At 46.8% G+C, this 25,597-nt stretch overlaps 2 protein-coding genes across 2 annotated transcripts in view; one reads left to right on the plus strand and one right to left on the minus strand.

Annotated features, from left to right (window-relative positions):
- Rat1 (5'-3' exoribonuclease 2 Rat1) overlaps positions 1-5,538 on the minus strand; it is a 120,542-nt gene extending 115,004 nt beyond the window's left edge. Inside the window, exons 1-2 of the mRNA XM_055072755.1 lie at positions 5,400-5,538; positions 2,212-2,293 (exon numbers count right to left, since the gene is read on the minus strand). Coding sequence (XP_054928730.1) covers positions 2,212-2,286 — 75 coding nt within the window. The 5' untranslated portion in view covers positions 2,287-2,293; positions 5,400-5,538. The remainder of the gene's footprint in view (positions 1-2,211; positions 2,294-5,399) is intronic.
- Positions 5,539-6,453: 915 nt separating this feature from the next.
- LOC126534226 (general transcription factor 3C polypeptide 1) lies at positions 6,454-13,663 on the plus strand. The gene has a single exon (XM_050181488.2). It carries the CDS (start codon positions 6,575-6,577, stop codon positions 12,395-12,397), a length of 5,823 nt encoding a protein of 1,940 aa, XP_050037445.1. The 5' UTR covers positions 6,454-6,574; the 3' UTR covers positions 12,398-13,663.
- Positions 13,664-25,597: the final 11,934 nt, after the last annotated feature.

Below are 25,597 nucleotides of genomic sequence, written 5' to 3' on the forward strand. Positions count from 1 at the left end.
AGATTCTGGGGTTTTTACGTAACAAACCACTAAAAATCAACCAGTCATGTGTACCGTGAGGATGCGGTCATGAATACATATACCAATGAAGAACTCTAGGAGAACTTGTATAGATGTGCCAGCCAATGTCTTTTGCTCCTTTTTACCTGAGCATCGTTGTACACACGAACTTCCTTTAGCTAAATACACAGGGATGGAGAGAAACTGTTCTACTTGGCTGATTTCGATTAAATTTGTTGCATTTAAAAGAAAATTGTAAAATCTAGTGACATTAACAAGCATATATTGTATTTACGCTGTCAATTCTTTCTAAAAGTTCCAGTATAAGTTTGGGAAATTAACTATATTTAACTATAATTCTACAATAAATAACGATATTGCAATTCTGTAAATTGCCCCTAATAATACCTATAAAGCCAACATAAGCGCTTTAATTTTAAATCACTGAGAAATATACCACTAGTTTATGAGCAAGACTTTTGCAAAAGCTCGTAAACATTGTTTATATTTGTCTATATAGATTGTCTATAGATAGAGATGAAGTGCTTATAGGATTGCAAAATCTTTCTTTCTTTTGCTGACTTATGCGTATGTAATCTTCATGCTTCTATTTTTAAACTTACCAATTTTTGGCGATTGTTGTGACAAATTCCAGATCCTAAATCAATATTCTGCTTCCTGCACTCACTAGAATTTAACTTTCTTTCTCAAAAGCAAGAAATTTCCTTTAAGTCAGTCTAGCGGTTGTCACAATAAAGCATTTGTGCACTTTACATGTATTTCAATAGAGAAATGAGTTTTGGCCTCAAGCTAAAGTACATGGCATCTTTTGGGAACTATGGTTTGGAGCATGGAGGCACAAAGAGAGGGCAGATGAAGCGTGGTTTTACAAGCAGAGGTTGTACTGAATTATTAGGGCTGATTTACATTGCCAACTCGAAGAGGTCTCGCAACCAAGTTGGTCACAACGTGACCGGTCCAAATGGTCAGCTTGGCAGATAGCGACTGTTTTGAGTCAGTCGCTCACTGCTCGATTTCTAGTGATCTTTACAGATCTAGTGTAACATAAAGCAACTTAGATATAACAAACAGGAAAGTGCAGTCAAGGCAGGCAGATAATCAGATAAAATGACGAGAACAGAAAACTTGCAAGTACACGACGGGTTCAGATGATGTAGTGCAAAAGGAGTCATGGATCTCTGGGAGAAGCCACTGCATCGCAAAAGACCTAATTCGGATGATGATACGTAAGAAGCTTCTTTGAATGTTATTCAAGATTGCATGAATGTTGAGTGAACTCTGTTAGATGGTAAAACTAAGACTATGTTGAAGAGAAGTTCTGCTGTGAAAATAATATTAGTTGACACATGCAACTAGGTATGCCCCTGTGAAATCAGCTACAGCAGATGAGTCAACTTTGAATCAAACTGAATTCTCCAAACAGTCAACAGTCTCTGCAGCTGAACAATTCCCAGAGACATTTGCATAGTTTTCCATTGATACAGTGCACAGCTATATAGATCAACTGCTAAAAAAACAGGTTTCCATATTTGTCTTGGAGCTGTCCACTGGTCGATCTGGAGCAGCCACCAAAATCCAGAAGCGAGCACTCCAATTTCATCAATCCAAGTCTGCCAGCTGACAGTGAAAATTCTTTGCGGGGCATCATACCAAAAGTTATTATACACATGTCACACAAAGCGGCTCTGGAAATGGTGCTTAACTTTACATGACAATCAAGATCACTGCTCTATAGCAGGCGCAATGTTGCGTACCGATTTCACATAAAGACAGAAGTGACGTAACCTATTTTCCACCGAATCCATGCTTCAGTGGCGCAGGAAGTAAGAACAATCCGGCGCAGAGTAAGTTGATCCGAACCGTGTGACCTTGCTCAAGATCAATCAGTGGAAGCTAGGTTCGCCCCTGCAGAGCAATAATTCCTGCTCCTTATCAACCAGTGGAAACCGGATTTGCCACTGCAGAGCAACAAAATCCTGCTCCTGATCAACCAGTGAGTGTACTATTAAGTGTTCTGGCTGATAATGTGCTTTGCTTACTTTGTTTCACAAATGACAACTGTATGTGCGGTGTTCTATAAAAAAAGAAAAGGCGTTCTTGTCATACTCACTGAAGCTGGCAAAAAACTGACAAGCTTTGCATTTGCTACCCCCCCCCTCCTCCTTTTCTACTTCTTGGAGCCCAACTTACCTTTTCTTCAACGCAGTGGGCAACTATGGATGGATACTTTCTGCTCAGCCATCTGAAGAAGGCTGGGACTCCCATGTTTTACCTGGAAAGGTAAAAAAAATACCACAAGTAGTAAATTTCACACAGTGTAAGAAAGGTACCCTGAGAGTATACCTGTAACAACTGTTACACTTAACGGTGCAGGTGCCACAAGAACCCCCTATAATCTCAACTGTAGCTAGTTAAACCTAAATTATGTGCTAAAGAAAACAACAGGTGGCAGGCATGTACGGTGGTCCAGTGCTCTATAAACAGTTCCGTTAACGGCATGTCAGCAATGACACAAAAAATATATTTCAACAAATCTTTTAATATTTTTCAACAACACCTCAAAAAAGCTTTAGACAATATGAGATGAAGGCCTGCAAATCAACTCGTGCCATCAGTAGCAATGAGGCTAGAATAGTTTTCAGGCATAGGAAGGAGTCAGTTGATGGACGACAAGGCTAACATGACATCTCTGGAAGGGGCATTCATGCTGCAAATGACATAGCAGGTCAATAATGATCCCTTCATACCAGATGGAAATATCTCTGCCATGTCATTTTTGTCAAAGGCAAGTTGCGTTGCATAGCTTTATGAGGATAGGACCTATGAAAGACTACTCCATACATGCACCATCTGGTGTGTGCAATGTCTTTCACACCTCCTGGAGAACTGGAGTACCGAGGTAGCGAAAAATTGTACGGCGTCATGGCATCTCAGGCAACATGCTTCTTTCCTCACCGGATACTTCCTCTCAGATGAAAACCAAAATGAACTCGTGCTCCGTTCGCCAGAGAAGCAACTTGTACGTCTAGATGCAACAAAACCAGCCAGTATTTCCATGAAAAGAACATGATCACAACCATCACAAAAAAGCGCCTCAAGGTATGCTAGGCCTGCATGGGTTGTTTGTATGCTTTTGTAGCTAACCATACAGAGAGCCCTCGTGACAGCCGTGTTCATGCATGCGCAACGGCATTTTTACAAATCATTCATCGGTACACCGGTCCATGGCTGTGCTCTACTTATATGGCGTAAAATGGCTCAAAATACAACATAATTTTCCCAACCCGTTTTCTTGTTTTTATTTTACCCTTTCCTAAATACAAAAGTTCAAGCCGCACAGGAACATTTATAATCTATTCTGTATTAACACAGCACCGCAATACGGCGCAACCAGGACTGCTGTTTCTAGTTGGGTCTTGGTAATGCAGAAATAGGATGAAAATGCTAATAACGTAAGGATAAAATGATCGTAAAACTGCTTTCTACCAACTCGATGAAGTTGAATGTGCAATATGTTGAATGTGCTCATTATAGTTATCTAATACTGAAGTTAAACTAAATGTGTGACATACACAAGAGCATTTGGAACTTCTGATTAGGGCCAAGTTAGAAAAGTTAAAATGCTGATGAAATGAACAAATAATGAATCAATGGGCACTGAGCAAAAAATAGAAGTAAAGCTGGATCACAGGAGTAATAACTTAGCCAAACACAATGGCTGCAGTGGAAAGCTAAGACAAAATGGAACCAAGGAAACCAGAAGCGAATCAAATTATCTTTTGGGATAGAGGTCAGAAATATTCAAAACTTTTGACTAAGAAATAAAAATTATTCCATACAATTCAGTCCTCAAATCAAATAGTGATTATTCAGAAATTCAAATATATTTATAACACATCACATCGTCAATTTTGTGCATTCAAACATAAAATTTATGCAACGATGCTTTAGCTCCCTCCCCCATCAGTGGCAACAGCAGACAAATAATGCATGACAGATTATGTAGTACAGCATGCTACATTCTGGGTGAATGAATGATGTTTATCAAGACAAAATGTATAATACAATGTAACAATTGTTCAGAGAACGAGACTTCTCCGGCTAAACCGCAATCATCGGCACTAAAATTTCACTCGTACATGGAATTCCGCAGTGGGTGTTGCTTGGTGTTATTTGTGCAGGCTGGAATAGTGTGCTCTTTTCAGATTAAACCTAAATATGCTGAAATGCAACATTATTTTATATAATGGTGTTACGATCAGCTGTGACCCCTACAACTAGCGAGTTTTGTTTTACTAGTGCCGCTGATTATGTTTATTCTAGCTTCAGTCTCGATCCCACAGTCACGTGCAAGCTGGCCCACACGAATGCCCTCTTTAAACTTCATTTTGATAGTAGCTGAACGCATATGCACACAAGAGTCTCAAGTATGTGAACAAACTGCGTATTTCTTCATAATGCTTCACAAAAACGTGTCCCGTAATGTGAAATGTAATGAAAAACTTGCTAACATCGTGAAAGGAAAATGTGACCATCCTTTTACATTAATGCAGAAAAGCCATGCTTAAGTTTTGAAAATACTAATGGATTCGCTTCTGGAACTACTTCGCTTGGTCTCCATACTCTTGGTATCTATCTATGCGCCCTCACTTTTGGATTTTAAAAAACGAACACAAAGCAGGGAAGAGGACGAACACAGGACCAGATGCTCCCCAACAAGGCACTTATGCAGGGGAGGGGAGGGGGGGGGGCTGGCTTATTTGGAGACGTTCGAAACCTCTGCGAAGCTATCACACGCGTGACATTACGTAGTTTCCTTAGTAGCCTTCGGCACCGAAGCTTTAGGACTGCGTAACGCGAAAGAAGTTGTCACTGCCTCGTAGTGTTAAGCGCAGGTGACGCAGGTAAGCACAACCACCGGATCCCAACACGGCACGAATAAGCGAGGTAAGGTACACCAAGAACCAAGATACACAAAGAGTTCAGAGGTTGCGCCATTGTCAACATAGCAGGATGAAGCACGCAAAACGGCTCGAGCCTACATATGAAGCGAAGCATAATTCCCACATGGTTATCGGTTCTTGAACTCCGATTGCACGTAAACAACTGACAGCTCCCGGGCTGACGCGACGTCTTCTGAAGCGTCACGAAATTTGCAGAGAACGAACGAATCTCAGCACTATTAGCTCATATATCTAAAGTGTTCGAGATGCTATTTCCAAAGCTGTTCAATTTGTTTTCGCGAGAAAACATGGTCGAAAAAGTGCACACGAGTTGCTTACAAATGCAACCGCTTGCGAGAGGGTGCACGCGCGGTTTTAGAGGAGCACGAAAAAAGCGCATTAGCTACAACGCTTACATCGGTTCACAGTTCTTACCTCGCTACGGTGGGAGTTCTGATCCTCAGAGTCCCTACAAGCAATCCTTTCCAAACTTACTCCACTGGCATTACCGCAGACAACGCTAAGCCCCCGCTAAGGAAACGCGGTGGCGGACATTGTGGTGGAACGGGAAGAAGCCAATGAGCTGATACCTACCGATACCGAGGCCAATCCAAGCCAGAAAAATCGTGAGCGGCTCTAATCGCCACGGTCGAGGTCAAACCGTGGTCAAACCCATAGAGTTTCTCACTATAACACCTAGAGGGTAATCTGGCGCCACCGTCTATGGGAGTTTCTTAAGGGGGCACCGTGCCGTCATGGGAATGACGGTATATGTGTCTGCGAGGCTCGTGTTGGCTGGTGTTGTAAGAGGCTTCGTCTAAAACGTGGATATGGCTACGCAAATAATGCGTTCTCAAAGTAAAATCTTCATAAAATGTTTCCATTCACGCATATTACATCTTTACTCACCCACGATGAATGACCAAGCGAAGAAAAGCAAGAACAGACGACCAACTGTTTCAAAGCGAGCGCGAACCTTGTCGTCTGTTCTCCAACTTTAGCGGCCCGCTGATACTTTTTACGTAACATGTAGTCGTAGACACAATAACAAGTTCTCATAGTTAAACAAAACATGTTTTCGCGTAATAATAAAGCTAAAACAGCTTTTCACGTGCTGTTTTAGTAGAAAATGAATCATTGTGACAGACGGAACGGCACTTGCCAAGCGCGTCTTCAAGGTGTCCTGTCTCTACGAGAACGATGCCAATCCGAATCCACAATATACCGGCATTCCCATGCATACCACAGCGCAGCAGCGCCAGATTTCCCTCTAGGTAATGTAGTGAGAAACTCTATGGTCAAACCGCTTGCCTAAGCTCTGATAAAAATTAAGAATTCAAGTTTTTATTGATCAAAAAATTTGTTTCTATTGACGTGTTTATCTTAATTGTGGTTAAGAGTTCATTGAGTTTGTGGTTTGCTAGTCGTTACAACTTTTCCTTCAAAGAATCCACTAGAATCCGAAGTTGGAATCAAAGTTGCGCTCTTTAACATGGCGACGCGCATGCTTGTACTTCAGTGGCTACTTTTATTTAGAGCCGTAATCGGTGACAGGGGCCACTTGCAGGTGTGATAAGCACTTGCATTTGGCGGGTCTACCGCAGAAAAGCATGACATCACAAACCGATTTTTATTCGTGCTGCGTCGACGAGATAGCGTTGGAAGGACTCGATGGCATCACGCTACAGGCTCTGTGGGTCCGCCTGCAGCTGCGCCCAAATTTTCCTCTCTCTCTGGACAGCAAGTCCAAAGCCTTCATATGGAGCGCGCTGGTCCCGGAGACTCGCCTCAGCTTCTACGCACTCAAAGAGCCCCGCATGGACCTCGTCATTTACGACCGGTACAAGCACGTGGATCCCAACACGGGGTACGTGGTCGAACCCAATGTGCTTCCACCGGATCCTTACCCCTACAAGTTGGTCAACAAGAACGGACAGCTCGGTTCGTGCTGCACCTTTGACACTCGCAAAGATATTAGCGACGAAGTCCGGCAGCGCTCACTCATGCTGGACGACGTCGTTGCTAAGTGGGGCAACCGTTTGGTGATAGTGGCCGACCAAATGACTCGCGAGCGGGCGCTGATCGGGCCCAACAACACGATCGCAGACTTGGACCTGAGCGAAATGAAGTACTGCATGCTGGAGCGGATTGGTCGCTCGCGTTACTTGGGCCAAACGACGCAGGGGCAACTGGACCTGCGCGTGATGAACATTACACACGCGTCCATGTTCATCATGCGCAAGCAGTTGGTGCAGCGAAACCTAATCACGAAGCAGGACTTCTGCCTGAAGACGGAGAGCGGTGGTAGCAAAGTAGGTTTCTTGCTCCATCTGCCGCGGTTCTTCGTGGAGGTGAAAACTAAGAGGCAGATTATGGCCCGGGAGCTCTGCGCCCTGTTAGACAGCAAACCGAACAAGCGCGAAGAGACTTCTAAACTCTTTAACGAGCTTGGACTGACCCCCGCAGCGGCCAAGAAACTCATGTATGGCCCAGCGTCCAAGTACGTGGCCCGGCATGCTGTGCCGTACAGCGAATTCTATCCAAACTCGCCCCGCGAGGAATGGTACACGAAAAACAACAAGCCGCGCAACGTTCGCATCTGTGAGCTTGTCAGGCCTTACGAGGAGGAGGAAGAGGAGGAGGACGTCGAAGGGTACAATGCCGACAAGAGCACAGGCCTGTTCTTTCACCCGCAGAAGTACACGTATGACAGGCCGAGGCTGAGCCAAGCTTACAAGGAGGTCTACAAAACTGGCACAGCAGGAATGACTTCGCGTGAACTGTCTGCCGCCTTAATGGCAACCCGCCTGGAGGTTCGTAATCTTCAGAAGGGGTTGATGAAGAGACAGCTTGTGGTACCATACAGGGAAGACGTGGGCAAGCAGCGTGTGATCAGGTACTTTTGTCCAGAGTTTGCTACAAAGTCTGAGATGCACAAAAAGATTCTGGCTGAAAAGAAACGGATGCTGGAGCAGCCAAGGGTAGAGCCACCGCCTGCTAAAAAGCGAAAGACAGATACTTCCTCATTGTCAAAATCGTTGGAGGCTGCAGAAGTGCAAGAAGTAACAAAAGCTGAAGAAGAAGTGGAAAAAACTGAATCAGCTGCAAAGAAGGCAGGAACAGCCGCCGTCGCTAAACAGCCACCTGTAGGCACGTGTACAACAAAAGAGGTGCCAAAAGAAGCAGAAAAGGGCATAGACACTCTTCCTTCATGCTCAACGTCCAGTGATAGCTTGCATGACAGCAGTGCAGGCACTCTCGAGGTTGAGCAACCAACAATCACTGTAGAGACCAACAGTGCCTGCTTCTTTCGGAAAGTGAAACCACAGGCGACAATAAGTTTCCCTACACTCTCAGAGGTGACGGATCGAAAGCCCCTGCAGAAGCTGCTCCCTTCCTACAGGATGCTCATGCGGGCAAATAGGATCCTCGAGTATATAAAGGCTGAGACAGTGGTCACAGACTTATCCAAACTGCAGAAGGCCCTGCAAAAGGCTGAGGAGGAGGAAGGCTCAACAACGAAACTGGACCGGGTGTCCCTCAGGCGGCTGCTCTCCAAACTCTGCAACGGTGGATACCTCAAGACTATTCATACTGTCCTGAGACTGGGGCAAAATGTGAGGGACCTCAAGCTGGTTTGTATGCCATCTGTCACCAAAGATGATGAAATCGTCAAGGCAGCCATAGAGCAGGCCAAGTTCAAGTATTTCCAAGCCACACCAAAGGAGCCCAAGAAGCCAGAGTGTAGCCCTGCACCCGAACCCAGTACCTGCTCCAAGATGACTTACAACCCTGCCATGGGGCGCTACTACGGAGCGCAGCCAAAGTTTCGCAGAATGCATCTCTGTTATGCCTTCATGCATTATTTGTTGTACAGCTACGATGGTGTTGTGCAAGAGCGGCTATCAGATGACCCTTCAACCCCAGCACAGTACCAGAAGGATATTAGCTGGAAGATGTTTGTTCCACCTCTGTCCAACAGTCCGAGCACGCCCAATGGATGGGTATTGTTTGCAGACATCCTACTCTCACTGCCACTCTCTCTGTTTGTCAAGATTGCGAGCTCGATCAAGCACAAGATTGAAGGGCTCGAAGAGTACCTTCATGATAAGATTAAATGTCACTACCTCATTCGAAGTCTGCCTGTGAAGCTGAGGAATGCGCTGCTTTTTGCCAGGAGGTACATCTACTCAATCCATGAGACAGTGAAGAGGCTGGCATTTGTAGGGATGGTCACCTTCGGGCCTCAGCGCCTCAAGGAGAAGGACCAGGTCTACCTTTTCCTGCACAGAAACTTATGCATCAAAGACACTAAAATTTCTCATCCAGGCTACCACCAGGTATCAACTGACATTGAGTACCCTGTAAAGCACTTCTTTCTTGAGACTCAGCAGGACGTCGACCACTTCTGGTTGGAAGTTGAAAACACTTGCATTTGTACTCCCCTTGGAATGCCGCAGTCGATACAAGGTCAAACCATAGAGCTTCAGAATTTGTACAAGAAGCCAGCCATGATTGAAGCCTGCAGAAACAGAGAGTTTGGAGAAGAGCAAGACAATGGCATAGTGCCCGGCGATCAGCTTGGGGCCGCGGGCTTTGACTCTGCCCTCTTTGCACACCTTAAGAGAAACTGGGCTTGTGCAAGCCCGATGCCCGCAAAGCTAAGCACATCCGCTGCTGAAAGCAGAAAGGCAAATCCAAAAGGTGCTAAGCCTCTGCAGAGACTTCTTAGCTATTTGGACAGAGCTTCCAAAAACACTGGATCAAGTCCTCCACAAAAACAAAGCCAGAAAAGGGTTCAAGATGCAATTTCTCGAATGTCAGTCTACTACCCAAAGCAACCAGATGGCAAGCCATTAGCTGTGCCTGTTGTGAAAGGAGCAAAGAAAGCTGACGAACACCAGCCCAGGAGAAAAGCTCCGCAACGAAAGAAGTCTGATATTACTGTCAGGGTCGTACAGCCTAGGAAGCGTCACAATGTTCGCAGGCCCTACTATGATGACAAAGACCAAGCTGCTCTAAAGGAAATGAAGACCATGCGAGTATCATGGTCGTCACAGGAGGACATTGTTCTGCTCATGTGCAAAGTTTGTTCTTGGTTTCTGGACCGACATTTGGATAAGATGGTGGTGCCATTCACTGTGATCAGGGACATCCTGAATGAGCGCTTTCCTGAGTTGAGCAAGGACAAGACATCTCGAGCATGTCAGAGGCGACTGCGATTTATGTTGCTCAACCCCGCAACCAAGGCCAATGCCTCAGTCTTCCTTTGCGAAGCACAGCAAGACCAGAAACTCGTGGAAATGTTTCATGGGCCAAAGCCAGTGAAATCAGATGAAAAACAATGGTTGTCTATGTTCAGAACTGTCCTTGATCATCTCATGAAAAAATTCAGCAAGAGCTCAGAGGAGAGGCACCGGGAGGTCACCCTCCCTAATAGTTTTGATGAGCTGAAGGACCGTTATGAAATAATTGTGAGTGGCCAAGTTGAAATGGACAGCTGGTCTTACACAGAGCCTCACAACCTTGTTGACATACACTTCAGCTCAGTGGCAATAGTGATCCTGTCCTCGCTTGCAGCTGACGATGGCAAGAGTAACTGGTCCTTGATGCTGTACAAAATCTACGAGCAGTATCCAGACAATCTTGTTCGCTCTGTGACTGCTCGACTGAGGCACAACGGTGTCATCTGCAGAAAGCACCCCAATGCTAAGAAACTTTTCATCTCTCTCAACCTCTCCATGCTGCCATTCACACTGTCCAACAAGTTCCAGTTCGATATGACACGACGCTACTCACCACAGCACATAACATTGATGGGAAAATTTCTGCTTGAACTTTTGACCAAGCGTAGGAGTGGAGAGCCATGTAGCTTCCATGATGGTATTGAGCCAGCATACGCACCATTGCTGTTCACACTGCAGCTCATGAACAAGCTCAGTTACACGATGGAAGTACCTCAAGCAATAGTTGAATACGACTACAGCATGACTGCTGGGAAAACGCACCTGCGAAAGCCAGAACCAACTGCCTCCTTGGCTGAAGAGCCTCTCGGGAGCAACACCACACTCAGTGACAAGGCAAAGAGCCTCAACTTTGTGACATCTGGCTGCAATGCCAAGACGTCTCGTTCATTCCTTTACATGCTCAGGCAGGACATGACTAAAGCACTCCAATACAATTACTTGCGTCCTCAGGACTACATAGTCATCAAATCATGCAAGCTCAACTTCTCGCTCACTGACGAGGATCTCATCCCAGGCTGGACTCTCGAGGACCCCACAGACAAGTCTTACGCTCTGAAAGTTCGTAACCCTTTGTATGACAAGATTGTCCAAGAGCAACGGGCCTGCTACAGCTTGAGTGCAGTAAGCCACTGCTGGACAGGAGAAGGAATTGCTGATGCTTACAAACAGGAGGGGAAAGCCCCCGAAGATGCCCAGCTTGGAACTGAAATCTACTACTTCATTCTGAAGAAAGAACAACTTGGAGTCACCTATGCCCAGCTCTGCGAAGCCCTTAATTCAGCCATGGACAGTATGACCCTGAACTCTCACCTTGATTTCTTGGTCGAAAAGAAAATGATACTGCGTATTGGAGTGACATGCATTCGATACGTTGCACTTCAGCACTGCAAACCTTGGGTGATCCGTACTTTCAAGATCCCTAAAGAGATGCGTGCCTACACGTGCACTCTAGGGGAGCAGGAGCATGTCCTGAGAGCCAAAGTAAAGAAGGTAGCAGTAACAGACGAGCTCAAGCCGACATCTGACACCAGTGGCAGATCGGAGAACGCTGCTGAAGGTAGCACTGATGCTGGAGGAACCACTGTAGAAGGCGCACCAGGTAGCACAGGGCATGAACCATCATCATCATGTACTTCGAAAAGTGCGGGCAAAGAGAGCAGCAGTGCTTCTAGTGTCAGTAAGGATGAGAGAAGTGAAATTGGATGGAAAAACGCAAACAGTCGACGGACACGAGACAGCAATAGCAGCTGCCTGAAGCGAACTTATTACGAGGCAATGACAAAGAACATTAATGTGGAGAATTTTGAGAAGATTATGTACATTCCGAGGCTGTGGAGAAAGCCTGATGGAACGCTGAATCGCCCCGTGTTCTTCCAGCTCCTGTCCGCAGTGCTGTCGTACATCTTGGACAATCCTGGTGTGACTGAAGACCAGTTCAGGGCCAACTTCTCCCGTCAAATAGAGCCATGTGTGCTGACACTGGACATGTTACGGATTCTGGAGCAGATGGGTTGCATCAGGCGATTCTTCATGAGGATGGACACTGCAGCAAAGTGCAGCCTCTTCTCCAAGCGGCGTCAACTGGTCATTTGTGACAAATACTGTCCAGGCGATATTGTCTGCTATGACGGAACTCTCGAGGCTCTTGTTAACTTCACAGCGTTTTCAGTCCATTTTCAAAAATAGGTGGTAATGTCCATGCATGCTTGATGTGTCCTACTGTGTACATATATATTACATCTGTGTAGACTGCCTGTGTCAATTCTTTGTAAATTTCCTGAAAGGTGCCTTTTTCTGCACAGGAAGAATAAAATCATTTTGCATTCCAATGAGTGCAGTAAAACTCAGAAGTTACCATGTCTGTGTGGACATAGATGAGCGACTCCCGGCCTTGTCAAAATAAATCCTTGTTATTGTGCACTTGGTCTGTTAATAATATAGCGCAATACATTCTTGTCCTAGATATACTTAATGTAGTAACCAATAGTAATTGGTGCTGCTGTGTAATGTAGTCCTATTTCTGGACGCCATTGTGTTTAGGAACTTCTGAAAACTACATAACTAGTGCATGTGAGATTTAATTTCCGTGTAGCACAAAGAGGTCATGAAATATGGCTTGCTCCTTACTTTAAGAGTGTGTTCAGATGATGGTGATGATTGAACTTTATTAAGAGCAGACAGAGTTGTTTGGTGACATTCCTTGCTGGTAGCCTCCTCAGTTCAGGAAGCCATGTGATCTGGCCATCTGCCTTACTCTCTTCAGCTGACATTTGTCATCAGGGTTGAGGCTGGTGAGCCGGGCGTTCCACTGTCCCGGTGTAGACTGGGGGCTAGAGGGAATGTCAGTGTTTCGGTTGCATTTTCATACCATATGGTGCAGAGCGTTTTGCGTGCAGCAGAATTTGCAGTCGTATCTAAAGTGTGGGGTAAATGAGATGCTGTTTCATCTCGTGTGGGAAAGCATTGGTTTGTAGTTGTCTGCAAGTTATCGCATCCTCTTTCGAGAGTGTCAGGTGTGGTGGGGTATAGATTTTTCTCCCCGAGCCTTCGGTGTGTCGGTATGTCCTTGTATCTATGTGGTACAGGTCCATCTGAAGGGACTGTTATTCTGTCACCTAGTGAAGCTGGCTGGTGCGTATGTTCTCAGTCTGCTGCATGGACTGCATCGTTGCTTGCTGGACACGAGTGTTCCAGTGTCCATACTATGCACAGTTTGGGTAACGAGTTGGTTTGGTGCATTTCAGGATGTGTAAGGCAGCTATCAATATTCCGCATAACATGTAACTGTGACGCTGTTTGCGAGTCTATCAGGGCACTGTACACAATATGTGTTGTAGAAAACGGGTTTGAAGAATATGACATGCTGTCCCTCTTGGGAAGGACGTGAAGTACATTTCACGATAATATTTTATGCAGAGGTGTTATTAAACTGCAGGTCTGCAAGCTGTACAATTAAGACTGAATTTATTCATATAGGTTTAGTGTACTTTGACTCATGCCATCGCCACATGCATGACGATACCATGTTGAAATGAGAGAAATGAAGCTCATTTCAAAGGAGCTTCAGTTCAGAGCAGTTCTGTAGATAGAAGCAAGGTGTGAGACTGGGCGAAATGGTATTCCATAATGATATAACCAGCGCAAAAATAGACGCGGAACACAAAAAGAAGCAACAACGACAAGCGCTGTGCTTTGGACTTTGCATTCTTCAGGTTAGCATCTGACCACACCATCCACAGAAACTTGAGCTTTACTAATAGAACACATAACATGAAACAAGAAACCCACCTTCCTTGTCTCAGGCCAAACGAGAAAGGATGTTACTTGTGAGGTAAGACACAACCCTTCCAACGGGAATTCTTCTTTCACAATGGGAATACTGACAAAGCACGTCCACATCTTCAGGCACACCGCATTCAGTTTCACACGCCGCAGCCAGCATAGACGCCTCGCGCACTGTTGTTAGCAGTTCCGCTGGTGAGTCATGTCTTTCAACGGCGAACTTTGGGGGCCAGGAACAAGGATCTGTTTGACAAAGTCCGGTAGGGAGACACCTTCAGTGTGGACCTGTCCCAAAGGATGATTATAGACCGGCTGGTTACGAAACCATAGGAGAACCAATTCCTGCCGCCTTTGCAGTCCGCTGAGTTGTCGATGAGAGCAGTCAACTTGCACTGTTTCTACATTTTGGCTTGATGGCTTCCACAACCCCGATCGACCTGAACATGAAGGGACTCCTGGTAAGTCATGCTTGCCTCAACACCTCAAAGTGCAGGATGTTGCAAACCCTTTTTCCATGTCCTGTGTACGGGGCAAAACCACCGAAGGCTGCTTGGACGTCTGCAGGCAGCTGCTCATTGTAAACGTAGTATGCCAAGCATAGGCGTATCTACCAGGGGGCAAGGAGGGCACTTGCCCCCCCCCCCCCCCCCCACTCAAAAGTGGGGGGAGGGGTGCGGCGAAGTATGTAATTTGCTCCCCCACCTTTGAAAGCGGGCACTTTCGGCTGCACGCCGGAAAGTCCAACGAACCTACAATTGAAGCTAAATATTCTTTCCTAATTTAGTGACCATATAAGTAATCCTTTTCTCTACCGTGCATACCCCGCTTGGACAGCAAGGATTGTTATTTGTGTCTTCTCGGGGCACTGTGTAGCGGACAGCGCGTGGTATTCGCTACATACGCTTACGTTCTGGAGAACGCCTGGCGCTGGGCAGTTCCCATCCTAAGAAACTGTCAGCTTGGGCAACTTGCATCATGTCCAGTTTATTGGGATCACTATGTCCGTATTTGAATACACAATCGGCTTGCTACCATTAACCTGTGGGCGATAAAGAGGTCCAGATAAAGTATTATAGCCAGCCTCACCCGACGACTGGTGTGCCATATGGCATGTAATCAGCAGATTATCAAATGCTGGAACTATTTAATCTCAATAGCTTGGTTTAGGCGAGTTGATGCATCTTGACAGTTCATAAAAACACACTAAACACGTACAAAGACGAAAGGAACACGTACGACAGGATTGGTGCCAGTCCTGTCTTATGTGTTCCTTTCGTCTTCGTCTTTAACACGTTTTTATGAAAACTATTTAATCTCTGGGCTCACATAGCCTACATAGTGTTGCAGTCCCAGTATCTTATCACAATCGAGAATCTAATGAAACCTCTTACAGGTATAACTTTGGAATTGCATTATGTAATCACGACATATTGAAGATATGTTCGTGAAAATGACCTTGGTCAAACGTGCAAGCCATTTCAATACCAATATTAGCCTTAAGTTTTTCTAAATCTTTTTGTAAAGGCATGTGCCACTTCTGACTTCGGCGACTTCACTTTCACTCTGTCTCTAAATAAGAGCTACGCTATTACTTGTTTGCCGGCTGGAGCAAAAACAACAGATATTTCGTATTTTTAAAAATGAGGGCCACTTTTTGGTGACATGTACCAAAAATTTACGCTGTGTAGACTGCTTATGTGCTGTGAAAACAGTTACTGAATAGTTGCTTTCTCCCAATATTTCTGCGTTATATAGATGCCATTTAGTTGTTTTCCCCCCGTAAGCTCGATAAAATATGCCAGGCACGCTGTTTATATTTATTCCAAGTACGAAGCAGTGTTCTGAGTGATGAGTAATATACGTTTATTCTGTGTAGCCTCATTGCAACCCTTGTAGAATGTTGCTAATTAAAGCGTTCCAGAGTGTCACATTGCTGTTAATCGAAATGTTTCCCAGACTCCTAAAACAACAGCACGAAAGACTGGTTGAAATTTCGTGAATATAGCGAAAATTTTAAACACAGTGCATTGGGGAACTCACTTTCCTGGTTTAAATGCAAGTGTTGCAGTTGATTACCAAATCCACGTTTTTCCAAGTGTTTTCATGCATCATACAAGATTCATAGTTTATTTCTCCGTTGTCTTCAGTGAGCTAAACACGGCATTGGTTTATGTCTGGGGAAAATAGGGAAATGGGGAAAATTGTATGGCCAATGTGTAGGCAATGTTCCAAATGGGTGAGTTAAATGCACATTTTCCAGTATAGCATGCATGCAAGTGGCCCGTAGCATTATTATTCTGTTTTATGAGCAGTGTAAAACTTAGATGGCTGCACTGGCATAATTACAACTGAGGTCAAATTTTTGTGAACGTAACGGGAACAACACACCAAGTTTAGGTGCAATTGTAAATGCGTGTTGATTAAATACAGCCTTTAAAAATATTCTAAGCAAGTGTTCGAAAGTATCATGCTGCTGCCATTAGGTAGCTTTTCCAATGTCCCAAAAGAACTTTGCATTTAAGATGTTTCAGAAGCAATAGACAACATTTTAAGTGCAATGTGTAGTGCATTTTTAACATTTCTGGCTTATTTAGAGGCATTGCGAATAATTACTGAACCCTCATATTTTTATGTTTATTTTTTCCATGCGGGATATTTTAGGTTCGCCTGATGTCCTCACTGAACTAAAGGAGGCAGCTTCCTTATGTGTGCTGACTGTAAGGACAAGATAATGGGTGATATGGAAGTAAAGTTTGAAGTAGATGGCGATTGGGGTTTTCACAACAAATTATGCATGCACGCACTCAAGAGTGTTATAAGCATGTCTAACGGGTGGGGCAGAATTTAGCCCGCTGCCCTGGGAGAACATTAACAGCCACCAAGACCAAATTTAGGGAAAATTGGTCGTACGCTATGGAAACTCTCTGTGCAAAGTTAAATATGGTTGCATCAAACACAACCTTTTAAAAAATTCTTATTCAGGTGTTAGAGCGGGTGATATTGCTGCGATCAGTTATGCTTCCCAGTTTCCTGACATAGCTGTAGATTATAACAGGTTTGTATTTCGTGGAAAGGGATGGGGGATTACGGTAATTTTGCAATGGTTGACAAAATTTTTACATTCCTAGTCTAGTTAGAAGCGTTGCAAATAATTGCCGAGCTGTCGATTTTCCTATATTCAGGCGTCATAACAAGTTCTGACTTCATTTCAGCGATGTCCTCGGTGAACTAAACAAAATATTTTGTTTATATTTGGCGACTATAAAGGGCGCATTTATTGTACATGCTTTTTTTGTACATGCTGCGAGGCTTACAAACGAGATCGGGCGACTTGACGCGCCATGTGAGCGCGATCGATGACTTCACGAGCGTACTCAGTTGCAACACGTCGCACTAGAAGGGAGGATGGTATCAAACTGCAAAGTGGGGTCGCGCCCATACAAAAGATATAAGGGTGAATATCCTGCGATGTCATGTCGGGTCGAGTTACACGCGAATGTCACGTAGGCTAGCATGGCGTCCCAGTCGCGGTGGTTCTTGGAAACGTGCGTTGACAGCATCTCTGTGAGTGTTAGCTTGAGACATTCCGTAAGACCGTTCGTTTGTGGGTGGTAGGCGGTGGGCAGTTTGTGCTCAGTGGCACAAGAGCGGAGGAGGTCGTCGACAATTCGAGACAAGAACGAGCGGCCGCTGTCTGTAAGTAACTGTCGAGGTGCACCGTGGTGGAGAATGACTTCGTGGAGGAGAGAACTGGCGACGTCTGTTGCGCAAGTAGCTGGCAATGCCTTTGTAGTGATCGCGTACGTGTCGCGTAATCAGTAGCGACGGCGATCCACTCATTCCCTCTAGTCGTCGTCGGAAAAGGGCCAAGCAAATCAAGGCCTACGCGAAAGAAAGGTTCAGATGGAACTTCAATTGGATAGAGTTGTTCGACAAGTAGAAGGGGAGCTTTCTTCTGGCGCTGACACAATTCGCAAGTTGCGACGTAACGAACCACAGAGCGGTAGAGACCCGGACAGAAGAACTGCCGTCGTACGCGGTCGTATGTACGCAAATATCCAAGGTGTCCCGCCGTCGGGGCATCGTGAAGTTGTTTGAGAGCGACGGATCGCAGATGACGAGGAAGGACAAGGAGCAACTCAGGGCCGTCAGGATCGATATTGTGGCGGTATTCAGGATGCCGTCGTGCACCACGAACATGCGGCACGTGCAGTCAGTGCTGCCACGTTGCACTCCGGCGGTGATGTACAGTAAGGATTCGTCGCGTTGTTCTTCAGCGCGCATGTCGGTCATGCCAGTAACAGCAATCACGCAGGTCACCGGATCATGCGCAGCAGGATCAAGAGGATCCACGGGGTGACGAGATAGGCAGTCAGCGCCCTTGTGGAGGCGTCCAGACTTGTAATTGATAATAAATGAAAATTCCAGGAGCCGCAAAGGCCAGCGACCAAGCCGTCCTGTCGGGTCCCGGAGTGAAGACAGCCAGTAGAGTGCGTGGTGGTCTGTAACGACCGAAAACGTGCGGCCGTACAAATATGGCCTGAACTTGGCGACAGCACAAACTAAAGCCAAGCACTCCCGCTCGCTGATGGAGTAATTTCTCTCGGCAGGTGACAGCAGGCGGCTGGCGTAAGCTATAACGCACTCGGTGCCATTATGTTGTTATGCGAGAACAGCGCCGATGCCATGGCCGCTTGCGTCAGTATGGACTTCGGTCGGTGCAGATGGATCAACGTGGGCAAGTATGGGAGGGGTGGTCAGAAACTCGACGAGAGCGGCGAAAGCGTGAGCCTGCTCCGGGCCCCGTGAGAATGGCGTGTTCTTCTTTAGAAGATCTGTCCAAGGCCGAGCAACGTCGGCGAAGTTTTTGACGAAACGGCAAAAGTACGAACACGGGCCGACGATGCAGCGTACGTCAGAAGCAGAACGTGGCACAGGGAAACTGCGAACGGCGCGAACTTTTTCCGGGTATGGTTGTACACTGGATGCGTGAACGAGGTGTCCCAAGACGGTAATCTGACGGCGCCTGAATTAACATTTCGTGGAGTTCAGTTGGAGGCCGGCTTTTCGGAAGCCCGCAAGAATTGCAGCGAGTCGGGTAAGGTGGCTGCCGAAGGTGGAAGAAAAAAACAATAACGTCGTCAAGGTAACGACAGATGGTCCATTTATAGCCTCGAAGAAGAGTCCATCATACGTTCAAATGTCGCAGGAGCATTGCATAGGCCAAAGGGCATGACTTTGAACTGATATAAACCATCAGGCGTGATGAAGGCCGCCTTCTCGCGGTTCATTTCCTCAACTGAAATCTGCCATTAGCCAGATCGAAGATCGATGGACGAGAAGTATTTAGCTCCGTGCAAGCAGTCTAAGGCGTCACCGATGCGTGGTATAGAGGGTAGACGTCTTTTCGCGTGATCTTGTTTAAGTGGCGATAAGCGACGCAAAAACGCCAGGTACCATCTTCTTTTTTTGTCCACAGGGACAACAGGCGAAGCCCAAGGGTTGGCTGATGGTTCAATGACCCTTTTAAGGAGCATTTTATCCACTTCTGATTGGATGACTCGACGTACAGCATGCGGTACACGATATGAACGCCGACGAATAGGATTCGTGCCTCCAGTGTTTATACGGTGGTGAACAACAGATGTTTGGCCTAAAGGCCTGTCGCCGAAATCAAAGATGTCACTGTAAGATTCAGTAGACCGGTGTGCAGAGGTAAGGTCAGGTGCAATTATTTTGGCTAAGTCATCCGTTAAGGAAACAGAGCTGTGAACTGCAATTGGCGCTAATAAACCACTCTTGGCATTCAGACTCTCAATGTCAAATTCAGAACTACTAGAAACGCTTTCCAAGAACATGCCGGCCGGAAGCACTTGAGGGCACAGGCTGAAGTTCAGAAGCGGTAGAACGACGTCGTTATTAGTAACCGTGACCAGCGTATGCGGGACCGCAATGTTCCGGTTCAAAAGCACGTCGACCATAGGGCGAAGCACATAGTCACCGTCAGGAACCTGTGGCTGGGCGGTAAATGTGACGTGACTGCCTCGGGTGACAGACGCACATCGTGAAGCGAGCACAAGTGCGGTGGGGCAGGCTGTGCTGGGAGTATCAGCGAGTTGAGGCAGTTCTAACTGTAGAACGCCGGTTGCGCAGTCGATGAGAGCAGAATGATTGGATAAAAAGCCCAATCCAAGGATAATGTCGTGAGGGCAGTTGTCGATCACAGCAAAGTGAACAGAAGTAGGGCGGCCGGCTATACTTAAACGCGCAATACACATTCCAAGAACAACCAGCACGCCGCCGTCGTCCACACGAAGCACTCGGGCAGCTGCTTGGGTGAGGACCTTCTTTGAACGTCTACGTAAGCGCTAGCACCCATCACAGAAACGTGGGCTCCAGTGTCGACGAGTGCTTGGACAGGTACCGTCTATTTTAACGTCAATTACGCTTCTCCTTGTGGGCACAGACGGAGGATTTACTGCAGTAATAGGTAATGCAGCACCACCTCCGAGGGCTGCATTTCGTAGTTTTCTGAAAGGGTGCCGCCAAAAGCCACAGGGGACGAAAAGCGACGTGGTTGCGGCGAACGGGAAGATGTGCGACGTGTTTGCGGTGAACGAGACTGGTGTCCGCGCGGCGATGGTGAGTGACTGTACCACGTGTTCCTAGAAGAGTTGTCGGCAGAGGTGAGATCAGGTACAATCGGTTGGGTGCGGTGGGCGAAACATTGCGGGCATTTCCATCAAAACGGCTCAGGTTGGCCGGCGTGCGAGGTGTTGAGGGCCACGATCGAGTTGCGACCGCATCGGGCGACATGACCAATGCGGCGGCATTGGCTGGTCGTCCGCAGTTCTCCGCTCAGTCGGGTAGCGATAACGCGGAGAGAAGCGCCAAGGTGCAGCGAAAGTACTAGAAGGGCGTTCGTTGGCTCTGGGGTTGGCGACAGCACAGACAGAATGTAAACCAAAGTTTTCAAGTTCCTGGCGAACGATGGCTTGTACGAGAAGAACCGAAAGAGTGGTAGCATCAGGGCTACGCGAACAGAAAACTCCGGGCGCCATCGCATTCAGTTCACGTAGAACGATTCGCACCATGTCCTCTGATGGCGAAGCATGCTGCTGTGCGGGTTGATCTTCACACGTCGACGTTGCGGCAGTATTGTGAAGTCTCGCGAATGGTTGCAAGACGCGTCGGCTTTTGACCTGCTCGAATTGTCGGCACTCTTTTATGATAGCATCAACTGTAGAGCAGCTTTTGCAAATGAGCAGATTAAAGGCGTCTTCAGCAATGCCATTCAGCACGTGCCCGACCTTCTCAGCTCCTCTCATGTCGTGATCGGCTTTACGACAAAGCGCCACCACGTCCTGGATGTATGAGACGTAGGACTCCGTAAGGTATTGCGCACGGGAGGCCAGTTCCTGCTTTGCGGCAATATTACGGCCAGCTGGTTTGCCAAACAACTCTGTCAACTTCTCTTTGCATTGGTCCCAGCTGGTTAGCTCCTCTTCGTGGCTTTCGTACCACACCTTTGCCGTGCCTCTCAGGTGGAACAACAGGTTAGCTAGCATAAGCATAGGGTCCCATCTGCTGATTCCACTCACGCGTTCGTACATCGACACCCATTCCTCAACGTCGGTGCCATCGGTCCCGCTGAAAGTTCCAGGATCCTTGGGTTGCACAACCACAACTGAAGGGGACAACGACATAGCTGGCGACGGTGACGTTTTAGGCGGTAGCGACGTTGATCCCGCGTGCTCACCATCAGTTTTGTTGCGGACGGTGATGCGACGTCTACTGCGGAGCGCCGTTTCCAGCCGTGGTACCCCGCACCTCCCACCAACGCATACTTAAGTAAACGCTTCGCGCGTTACATTTGGTGGAGTTGCAACTCCCACTACCGACACGGAGCCGTCAGTACAAGACCTTCGTAGAAGCCGCCGCCTTGCCGGACTTTTGCCTTCAACCACTGTTGTGCCTCGAGACGAAGATGCTCGGCAGGACCAGCTCCGATTCAGCACTACCGAGTGCCACGTACGTTCTCCGCAAAGGCAGGATGAGATGTCGACGAGTGGCTCACGCATTATGAGAGGGTAAGCCCGCACAATCACCGGAACGCTGCCTCCCAACTGAGAAACGTTGTTTTCTTTTTGACTGACACGGCGATGGTTTGGTGTGACAACCATGCGGACGCACTATAACTACCTGGGCCTGTTTCGTAGAGGAGATCAAGAATTGTTTCGGATGGTAAGAAGAAACGAGCGGAATTGACGTTAGCTCAGAGGGCTCAGGTCCCCGGAGAGACATGCACTAATCGAGTAAGTTCTAAAAGTGTGCAAGGCCGTAAACCCTCGAATGTCAGAAAAAGATAAGGTCACGTCTTCCGCGATTCCCTTTTAAAGGGACTCGTCGAATTACACCGAAATTTGGACGGCTAGCTAACGTAATGACTGTGGCCAGTGTGAACACGAATTCTCCAACAGACTTACCATCCGCCATTCGTCAGATTGTCCGTGAGGAGCTCCTTGGACACGAAGAACAAGCACGTTGTGTGGCGCCACCTTCCAGCTCCTGCGCTTTCCGAGACGCCGTTTGTGCAACCCCCTCGACCCCTTGGCAACACTCGGCAAACGCTGCGGACTTTGGCAGCTACAGGGACGGCCCGCATTATAACCTGAGCGAGCCATCCTATAACGATTCTTTTGACCGATGCCTTGAACAGCGCCCACGCTACGTTCGTTCGCGACGACCAGCCATTGCCTATGACTTAGAAGGAGGGAATATTTGTTACTGTCCCCGCACGGCCGCGGCTGACCATTGTCAGCAGCATTCCCAAGTTCGCTGTGACGCCAGTGTGCTAGAGCTGTGGCACACCAGGTCACATAGCTAGGTACTGTAACCAACGCTGACCATCGGGCTATGGGCAATCGATGCCGTCTGCGTGGCTGTCACGGTGCGGCATTATTCGATTTGGAGAAGCACCGATCAACGGGCGCCAAAAGAGTCGTAGTAGTAGGAACCGACGAGCAAGGCGGGTATTGCCAGCCACTCGGGCAAGCGGCCGAAAGTCACAGGCAGGTTTAGTTTTAGTTTTGTCATCGGCGCCACCGTGACGCCGCGTCAGCCTTTTCTAGGAACCTCTGTGTCGTCGGCGCGACCGTGACAACCCCACGAGTTTTTGTAGGAGCCCCTGCTCCGCGCTCGCATTGAGAAGTTAACTAAGAAGGCGGGGTTGCGAATACTCCGAAATATGTAGGTTGTCTGTGCAATGCCGTGTCAACGAATTGCTGCCAGTGTATGTTAGAGTTACTGTATATGCATATACAGCACATACAGTAACTCTAGTGTATGTGTGCCGACAGCGCCGTATGGCCGGCTGCCGTAGTTTCTACTGTGTTTGTGAACGGACAATGGAGGCTGGCCACGAACTCAAGCGTGTGCGTGTGTGGTCCAATAAGTGTGCGCGAACCCTATCAGCAGGGGGGAAGCACCCGTTCCCTAGCCCCTAATTAAAAGGGGCGCGGCTAAGACCTTGGGAGTAGCCGGTATACAATTGGGTGAACTTGATTGAATCGTCACCAATATGTGCCGTCCTCCAACCTAGGCAACTGTAAGGAAATGAGAAGTCATTTAAACGCAGGCTAAGGAGTCTGGAAGCTGAGCGTATACAATCTGCTGAAAAGCATCAGTGAGCTAGTGCCGTGCAGTATCGTCTGGGCCGCCTAGCCGCGTTTGAACTGCGAGTTAAACCAAGCAACAAAACTGCCGGGCGTTTTTACCTCCTTCCAAAAATTCATAAAATTCCAACCGCTGAACTATACACTGCTATTATCCCAGGTCGCCCGATAGTATGAAACAACAACACCCCGACAGAGAGCATCTCCACATTGCTTAACCACTACCTTGCTGACTTGCCAAAAGCACTTCCGTCATTTGTACAAGATACGCCTCACCTGCTGAGAATTATAGAAGACATTAATACTAAAGGCACACTACCCCACAACACAATTCTCGCAACACTAGACGTCACGGCGCTGTACACCAACATTCCAATCCCTGATGGTTTATCTTCGATAAAACAAACGCTGTCTAAACACAATGCACAACACTCTACTGAAGTCTACTTGTCTCTCCTTGAATTAATTCTAGCACATAACTACTTCAAATTTGAGAAGAGTAACTACCTACAGATACATGGTACAAGCACGGGTACGCCTTTTGTACCAACCTACGCGAACATATTTATGGGGATTCTAGAAACAGATTTCCTATCGCGCTGCACTGACAAGCCCCACACATACCTACGATACATAGACGACATAATCATAATATGGGGACATGGTCAAGACAGTCTAGATAAATATGTAGCATTTCTAAACCCTTTTCACCCAACAATAAAATTCACATCAGAATCCTCAACTGAGAGCATAAACTTTCTGGACACAACAATATACATTGAGACAATGGGGAGCTAAAGACAACGCTGTATAGGAAACCTTTCGACAAACAACAGTACTTAGAATATACGAGCCACAAATCCCACACATTGCAAACAAGGCATCTCTAAAGGCCAAGCCACATGACTACGTCGCATTTGCGTTGAAAACCAAGACTACACAGATAGACTCGATCACCTTAAAGAAACCCTATCAAACAGGAATCACCCAAACAGCGACCTTCAAAAAGCCTACACCGCTTCAACCAAACTTGATCGAGCCGAGGTCCTCAAGCCCCGCCCGAGGATCACACGAACAACAACGCCTCTTCTTAATACTAAATTCTCAAACGCACTCCCAAACGTGAATAACATCCTCAGTAAATACTACCCAATTCTCACCAGCAACCAGAAACTTAATAAGAATTTTCCCGACCCTCCCAGAGTAGATTACAGACGCAACACTAAATTTAAAGATGTTCTTGTGCACGCCAAACTAAATACAAAGAGGAAGTTGGGAACCAGTCCCTGTGGACGCCCCAGGTGCTCTACATGCAAACATATTCAATCTACTACTACAGTAAAAAGTATGGCGTCGAATTACGCACACAAGGTAACTTTGGCTTTCACCTGCACATCAAGCAACGTAGTCTACTGTCTAGAATGCGCCGCTTGTAGCAAACAATGCATAGGTGAGACTGGACAACAAAACCCATACACAAAGAAAAACACCCATGCATACAAGACTCAACGGTCACCGCGCGGACACAAAACACAATTTTCCTAAAGCAGTAGCCAGCCACTTTAATGAACATGGTCATATATTTGACAAAGCAAGGCTCTATATACTACAAGCAAATTTCCGTTCCCCTCGCGAAAGGAAATATACGGAATCATACCTCATACACAAGTTTAATTGCCTACACCCGACGGGAAATAATTTGGCACGTGGCAACTTAGAATCTTTAATAGCGGTAACTTAAATCTGAAATTCTCATATCATCAACCAAGACATAAAACACATTATGCTACCAGCTAGTACCTTAATTCTTAACCTCACCTACTCTTCCATTTGGAAAATTTTTTCCTGCCTACTATTCAATTGAATATACTCTTTCAGGTTTTCACGTTTATATCAACTGTACGACCGCCTTCTCCCATGTACACTTGCC

This window comes from Dermacentor andersoni, chromosome 7, assembly GCF_023375885.2.
Source record: "Dermacentor andersoni chromosome 7, qqDerAnde1_hic_scaffold, whole genome shotgun sequence".
Classification (NCBI taxonomy): Eukaryota; Metazoa; Arthropoda; class Arachnida; order Ixodida; family Ixodidae; genus Dermacentor; species Dermacentor andersoni.

Coding starts and splice junctions, on each gene's coding strand:
- LOC126534226 (XM_050181488.2), top strand. CDS start 6,575: ATGACATCACAAACCGATTTTTATTCGTGCTGCGTCGACGAGATAGCG.